At 37.0% G+C, this 6,910-nt stretch overlaps 1 protein-coding gene across 1 annotated transcript in view; it reads left to right on the top strand.

Annotated features, from left to right (window-relative positions):
* Positions 1-635: 635 nt before the first annotated feature.
* LOC104166564 (nuclear pore membrane glycoprotein 210-like) overlaps positions 636-6,910 on the top strand; it is a gene marked incomplete at its 5' end in the record, with an annotated part of 17,561 nt that continues 11,286 nt past the window's right edge. Inside the window, 5 exons of the mRNA XM_009706537.1 lie at positions 636-716; positions 1,667-1,798; positions 2,005-2,163; positions 3,038-3,129; positions 4,570-4,744. Coding sequence (XP_009704839.1) covers positions 636-716; positions 1,667-1,798; positions 2,005-2,163; positions 3,038-3,129; positions 4,570-4,744 — 639 coding nt within the window. The remainder of the gene's footprint in view (positions 717-1,666; positions 1,799-2,004; positions 2,164-3,037; positions 3,130-4,569; positions 4,745-6,910) is intronic.

Here is a 6,910-nt window from a genome sequence, read left to right as displayed (position 1 = left end):
TATATATCTATATATATCTATATATATCTGTACTTTGTAATGCAGGGGCAGCAGTCTGCCCTGATGCTGTGGGAGGAAGCAGAATGAACTTGAAAGCTAAAGCTACTGCCCAGTGATGTCCAGGTCTGACCTTTCCTCCCCAGTATACAGTAGGAATAAAGTCTATTAGGAATGTCAGGCTATGTGAAGAGGAGACATCAGAGTATCACATGTATCATGCTTTTATTCTTGATTTTCCCATTTGCTGCTTACCATTCTCATGTCGTTCTCATTCTCTCAATGTCTTCCTTTACCTTCTGGGATCATTCATCCCTCTTCTCCTAGGGACCCTTATGATCTAGTCCCTTGTAGTCTGTCATCTCTCAGCTCCATCATTCATGTTGTCAACAATTTTGAGCAGAGCTTTTTTTTTTTACTTTAGGTGGCATTTGTAAATGCCTATCAATTTACAAAGTTAATGCTTTTGAAGTTTTTTACAGTCCTACTAAATTATGTCCATCTGTATTTTCTGTGATAAGTCACATGCAAATCACATGGCAATAGTGATTAAATAATGGCTAAATAGTGAATAGATCCTGAAAGTGAAATCTAGTTCACATTCGACAACTGCTTACAAAGTTTTCCCTTCTTTTTAGGACAAAGTAGAAGTTGAAGTAATACAGCTGACAGCTGTTAGAATTCGTGCACCTATTACACGAGTGAAAACTGGTACACAGGTCAGTTGATTTGTGATTAGCTTTTATTGCCTGAAAATTTTGACCTGCAAGCTGTGACCATTCTGATAATACCACTCCAGCTCTTAAAGTGTTTGCCTGCTCTTACGGGTACCACTGCTGCTGCAGGAATGAATGTGCTTTCAGTGGCAAAGCTCCACAGCTGAACATATTAAAACAGAAATCAGGACAAGGTTACCTTGTACACCAGACTGATTTTTCAGAAGTTCGGGCCCTGCTGAAGAAGCATCATTTAATATGGAGAAGGGTTCTCTCATCTTCATTCTGTTTGCAGTGGAGACTTTCTTCCTGTGTATGTTAAAAACCTACACTATGTCTGCTATATCCAGAACAAGAGATATTGTTCACATTATTTTTTAGTAAGTCTATTTTTAAGAGTCTGTATTTCCTCTATTAGTTACTCATTCCAAAATGGCTAGTGATTCCAGCTCGTTGGTCCCAGGTGAATGAATTTCTTTGAAGACTAAAAATAAAAAGTTGCAAATCCCTGTTTTGTGTTTATATGTTACATTGTCTTAATTTGGAGAGTTGGAAGGGAAAGGTTGATGTCCAGAGTGGAGTCAATCAGGGAGATCATCTAGTCAAAGATGTGGAAAATGTAAGAGTGTATGATTTAACTAAGATGAAGTGATTTGATGCTATGAATGGGACAGATGAATTATTGAACTCATCTTTTCTCATGGAAAACTGGTACTTGTTTTTTGTAGAGCATGTAGCAAATCAGAATAAATCAAAATTTACTTTTTACATGTTGGTGGTTATTTGAGTCTTCCATGTGATACATCCTTGCAGCACATACAGCAACCAAACCAATTTCTTCATAAGAAATACCATCTCTTGATCAATGAATTTTAAGTTTAATTATGTTTAATCTGTGCAGATTTGGTGAGCATCCTGGAATTACTTAAGAAAGTTGGTTTCTCTATTTCTAGATGCCAGTTTATGTAATGGGCATCACCAGCAGCCAGACTCCTTTTTCATTTGGCAATGCAGTACCGGGGTTAAAGTTCCACTGGTCTGTCACAAAGAGGGATATTCTGGATCTCAAGACAAGACACAGTGAGGTAAATTTTGTGTGTGTGTGTATGATATTTGCATGTGTGTGTATCTTGGGAAAAGGAAACTGCCACATAATGGGAATTGAGAAAATATTGTTCCTTCCACTTACCCAAAATCAAAGAGTCATTGTTAGGGTTGGGTGTTGTCTTTCCTCTGTATCAATGTCAACTCTTTCCATGAGTAAAATTTTAATCACTTTATCCTGTCCAAGGCTTCTTTTCAGCTTCCTGCAAAATATAACTTTGCAATGGATGTTTATGGCAGAGTAAAGGGAAGAACAGGCCTGAAAGTTGTTGTGAAGGTCCTTGATCCTGCAGCCAACCAGTTTTACAACATGGCAAGAGAACTATCCGATGAAATCCAAATTCAGGTATGATGATGTTCCATATAGTTAATGTTTTAATATCTATTTCAGAGCTGAATTAAAGTCTGTATTTGAAGTCAGGAATTTGAAATGCAAAGGAGTAGTTCCAGCTTTGGTTTATCTTTGAGCCCTTACTCTTGTTTGTATAATGTTCTGCTGTTTGGAAACATCCAATTTCCCCAAGTGTTAGTAGGGTTTACACTGAACAGTCACACACTGATGTGATGCCTGAATGAAATTCAGGAGTTAGTTTTTTGTTGTAGACCACCTGAAATTGAGGTGACTTGTCCAGTCTTATGGATAAGCATTGTTAGAGCTGTAAAAGAACTTTGCTGCTGTAGTTCCCCTCTGTACAATAATACTTATTGGGTTTAGTGCTTATCATACATATTTATGCAAGCATGTTCATTTTGATCAGGAATTAGCTTCTGAAATGAATCACCTGGTTGTTCCCACTTACCATGCTTTGGAGAGCAGTTTCGAAGTATGTGAATGGGATTCCTTTAGATGGAACAAAGCTGGAAAATGTGCTTGAGGAGTGCACCTTATGTGGGCTCAGACTTGGGGTAGTCTACATAACTTGGGTGAATGTGGGGTCACCAACACCATTTAATTTGACAGATCTGCTTCTTTTTGCATACTGCTTCATAGTTTAGCTATAGACATAGAAATGAATGCTCTTTAGAAAAATTTGTAGAAGATACTGCCATTCTCAAATATTCATGTTTAATTTTCTTTTTTTTACCATATATATTATACAAGGTAAAAAAAAAAAAGGTGTTATAGTTTTATTTGGGGTTTTTTGATTTCAAGGTGAAATAACTGGAAATAAGTTACTTGCTGCACACAGCAGTAGGCTAAAATGTCTTTTATTTTTCAGGTGTTTGAAAAGCTTCATCTAGTCACTCCAGAAGTGGAAGCGGAGCAGATATTAATGTCACCAAATTCCTTTATTAAACTTCAGACAAACAGGTTAGTGATCAGTTTTCATACTGTGATTTGTGTCAATGGTTCATCAAAACCGTAAAGCAATTCTGTTTGAAGTAAACTGTTTCAATCTGGTGATTAATAGTATATTATCCGTATTCTTGGGCTCTGTCAAATCTTGTATTAGATTGTGGCTAGAAAATTCATTCAATATTAGGAACTTTTAGATCCTTATTTTAAAAGATACTAAGCCAGTTAAAGCAGTAGCCTGCTTCCACTAGCAGTTCTTTTATGGAATAGAATATACTTCTCTGTATTTCCTTACACAAAGACTGACTAGATTTTGAGATTAAAATGTCCTTTCCAAATGAGTAGTCCTTTTTACACAGTCTGTTTTCAAAGACTGACATTTCAGACTCATTTCAGGCTTGAAATTTGGTTTTCCTAGCATAAGAATGTGCAGATACAGACAATAGGACATACACTGAGGGCAAGGCTTTAGATGCATTTACTTTTTAAGGGGAGGGGACAGTTAGTTTCACTGGAGCTCCAGTGACCATGGTCATTCAGCATCTACTTTTGAAACAGATATATAGGAGCCCTGTTATTTGTAGTCGCTTGCTAATGTTGTTTTGCTGTCTCTTCTGAGCAGTTTTTCTGATTAATTAGTCATTCAGTTGCTAGATATCAGTTTGTACATTTTTGTCCCATTATCTTCACTATCCAATGTTGGAGTCCCTATGTCTGAACTCTGCCTCCAAAACCAATTACACTATTGCCAAGAAAAGGGCAACTAAAATCCAGCTTTAATGCTTTTATCCTAGGATAAATGAGAGTGTTTCTATCTCAGTGGAGGACCTTGAGAGAAAAAAAGAAAAATCGTTTACAGATCTTCTAGAAGATGTGATAAATGATACTTAAAAGTAGCTAATGTCTCAGAATTCCCACTAATTACAGCTTATTATTTGCTCACTTATTAATATGCAAATACCATGGCGAGAGTTATTCTAAAAATTAACCTTGTCTACAAAACCATTTCCAAAAAACGGATGAGATTCACCTAATCATGTCCCTGACTTTATCTCTAATACTGGCATTGGCCCTGACAGACTAATCTCCCTCTAAATATTGTTTACAGAAAATGACAGCAGAAGCTGCACGTTGTAGCCTTAGCCATTATTATTTGGAATCAAGTTTGCATCAGTGAATGATGACACTGCAGGGCAGTGGATGGAAACTAGATTTCAATACATGCCTAAACCCAGATAAGACTTCTTCCAAGGGAGCTTGAATCAGAACTTAAACTTTTCTTTCTTAGACTAGACCACAGGCTTTTCAGCTCTTATTGCAGACACGTGGAAAAAATACAGACCAAACAGCAATCTGTTAGATTTGCATAACATATTGCTGTAAATATGGGTTTACTCATTTAAGGGAGTCCCTTGTTTTCTTTGTTTTTCTGGTTTGTTTGTTTGTTTTCTTAAGGGACCGAGTGGCTTCACTGAGTTACCGTGTCCTGGATGGACCAGATAAAGTTCCTGTTGTAAAAATCGATGAGAGAGGTTTCCTTAACTCTGGGTCTTTGATAGGATCATCAACAATTGAAGTGATTTCACAAGAATCATTTGGTATCAACCAGACCATTGTAGCTGCTGTTAAGGTAGTATCGCATCTCTTTCTTTGCGGTTTTCTGTTAAAAGTATATCTTTACTACTGCAACAGGGATGGTTAACTGCACGCTTTGAACTTCACTTCTGAAAAATTTGAAGTATAGGAATTAATTGTCAGTTCTGAGCTTTGAAAAAAAAGTTTAGTATAATAAACCAAATGGGTAAATGTTAAATCCCAGCAAATTCTTAAATTTGATACACTTTACAAAAAGGCCTTTGTGTACACATGCCTTAACCTTTTTTTTTAAAAAAAAAATTGTCCTAAAAATCTCTTAGAAGACTGACAATTACAGAAGTTCAAATAAAAAAAAAAAAGATGTTAGTGTCATAAATGTGCATTTGCAGTGTGTGAAAAAAGTAAATATCATCTGGAGTAATGAATGTAAATGCAGGATCTGTTGTGAGGTATCCAAATGATACCTAGATTTTCAAGATATTAGAGATGCAACTGTACAGTGCTCAAAAATTTCATTTTCTCTGCTATCTCGCAGCAGTTCAGTTTTTCCATATAATGAGAACCTCTGCATGAGAGAACCTGTCTTAGCAGATGCAATAATTTAGCTGCTGTTGCCTGTATTTGGTGAGCTGTCAAGGAGGATGTCCAAGGCTGCCCTACGTGCCTAAGCTACACCAAAATGTGGATGCTTCAGGGAAGGATGAATCTGTAGCAAAACTCAGCAGTTTGTTTTGTTTCCAGGCTAAAGGAAACACTTTTCTTTCTCAAAACTTCATCTGTTGATTGAATGCTGTTATGTGAAGTCTAATGCATCTCACCAGTTGGGCATTTAGGACACTAAGGGAATATATGTCCTTCATTTCTGTTTGAAAGTCCTTGTGCCAAGAACTTTCTACATCCAGCAACATGAGCCTTGAGATATACCCACTGCTCTGCTTCCTCTTATCCCTTTTTACTCTGTCAGCATCTTTCCTGTGTCCCAGCTAAACAAGACAGACATATAATTGAGTGCTGACTTTAAATTATTTGTGAGTTTAAGTATTATAATCACTGTGAAGTGGCTTGATGTTTTTGGTTTTGTTTGGTTTTTTTTTTTTTTTAATTTTGTTTTTTACCATAATATTCAGCTTCATCTGTAGGACAGCATGTAGGTCTGTCCTCCTGGGTGGAGAATGAAAAAAGACATGGTGGCTTAGTTTCACTCATGCCACTCCTGCTGCTAGGTGGTGGCAGTGAATTTCTACAGCTCTGTTACAGATGACCTTGTTTCTTCCTTTCACTGCTGGATCCGGCGAGTGAAAGACATCTGATGAGTTTGGGGTTGACTCAAATGACTTTTAGTCAGCATACAGTGGTACTGAAGTTAAATTCCTCCTTTGTGCATTCTTTCCGTACACAGTTAGAATATTGCAGAACTGTAGAATCAGTGCACTATGATACTAAGCTTGTGAACTCTTTGTAGTAGCAACCATCTCAGTTCAGCATCTTGTAAAACTGATTTGTTTTCCTATACTTATTAGGACTATACTACTTTTAGGGAGATAATATTTTTAACCTCACAGTAACCTCGTGAGGTAATACAGTGCTGCTGCCTTCATTTTATAGATGAAGAACTGAGAGAGAGTTTGAGTGGTTTTGCTGAAGGTCATGTAGAAAAACTTGTGACAGAGCAGGAGATGAGCTTGAATCTGTTGTGTCATTCTAAGGCAGAGTTCTCTCCTTCATGCTGTCCTTCCTTTCATAAGTTCTTGTTTTGTCTATTTACAACCGTACACAATTAAGAACCAAACTGCTGCAGCAGCATCACTTAACACTTAGACCTTCAACTTTGCTCAAAAAAAAGACTATCTTATATAAGCCAAGGAGGACGGTGGAAGTAAGGAGTGACAGTATGCTTAGCACGGAAGCAAGCTAAGGACTTGCCTGTACCAGCTGTACTCAACTCAATATTTTTTTTTTTAAATAAAAAATATTTTTAAAAACTGAGATGGTTTTACAGTAAATAGCTGTTTTCATCAATATTAAATTTAGCAGTTGTCCCTTATGGGACAGTTTCTGAGATTTTAAAGTAAAGCAAGCTTGAAAATCTTTCAGGGAAATGGCATTTTTGTTAGCTTGTAACCTCAGCCCTCAGCTAGTTGGGCAGATGGCTACATGCACTGGTATTTTAACTGATTATATCAGCCTGTGGAGTAGACCG

The sequence above is a fragment of the Cariama cristata genome, unplaced genomic scaffold (assembly GCF_000690535.1).
Source record: "Cariama cristata isolate BGI_N322 unplaced genomic scaffold, ASM69053v1 scaffold11278, whole genome shotgun sequence".
Lineage (NCBI taxonomy): Eukaryota > Metazoa > Chordata > Aves > Cariamiformes > Cariamidae > Cariama > Cariama cristata.
The sequence above is the reverse complement of the archived record's forward strand: the minus strand, read 5'-3'. Positions and strand labels throughout refer to the sequence as shown.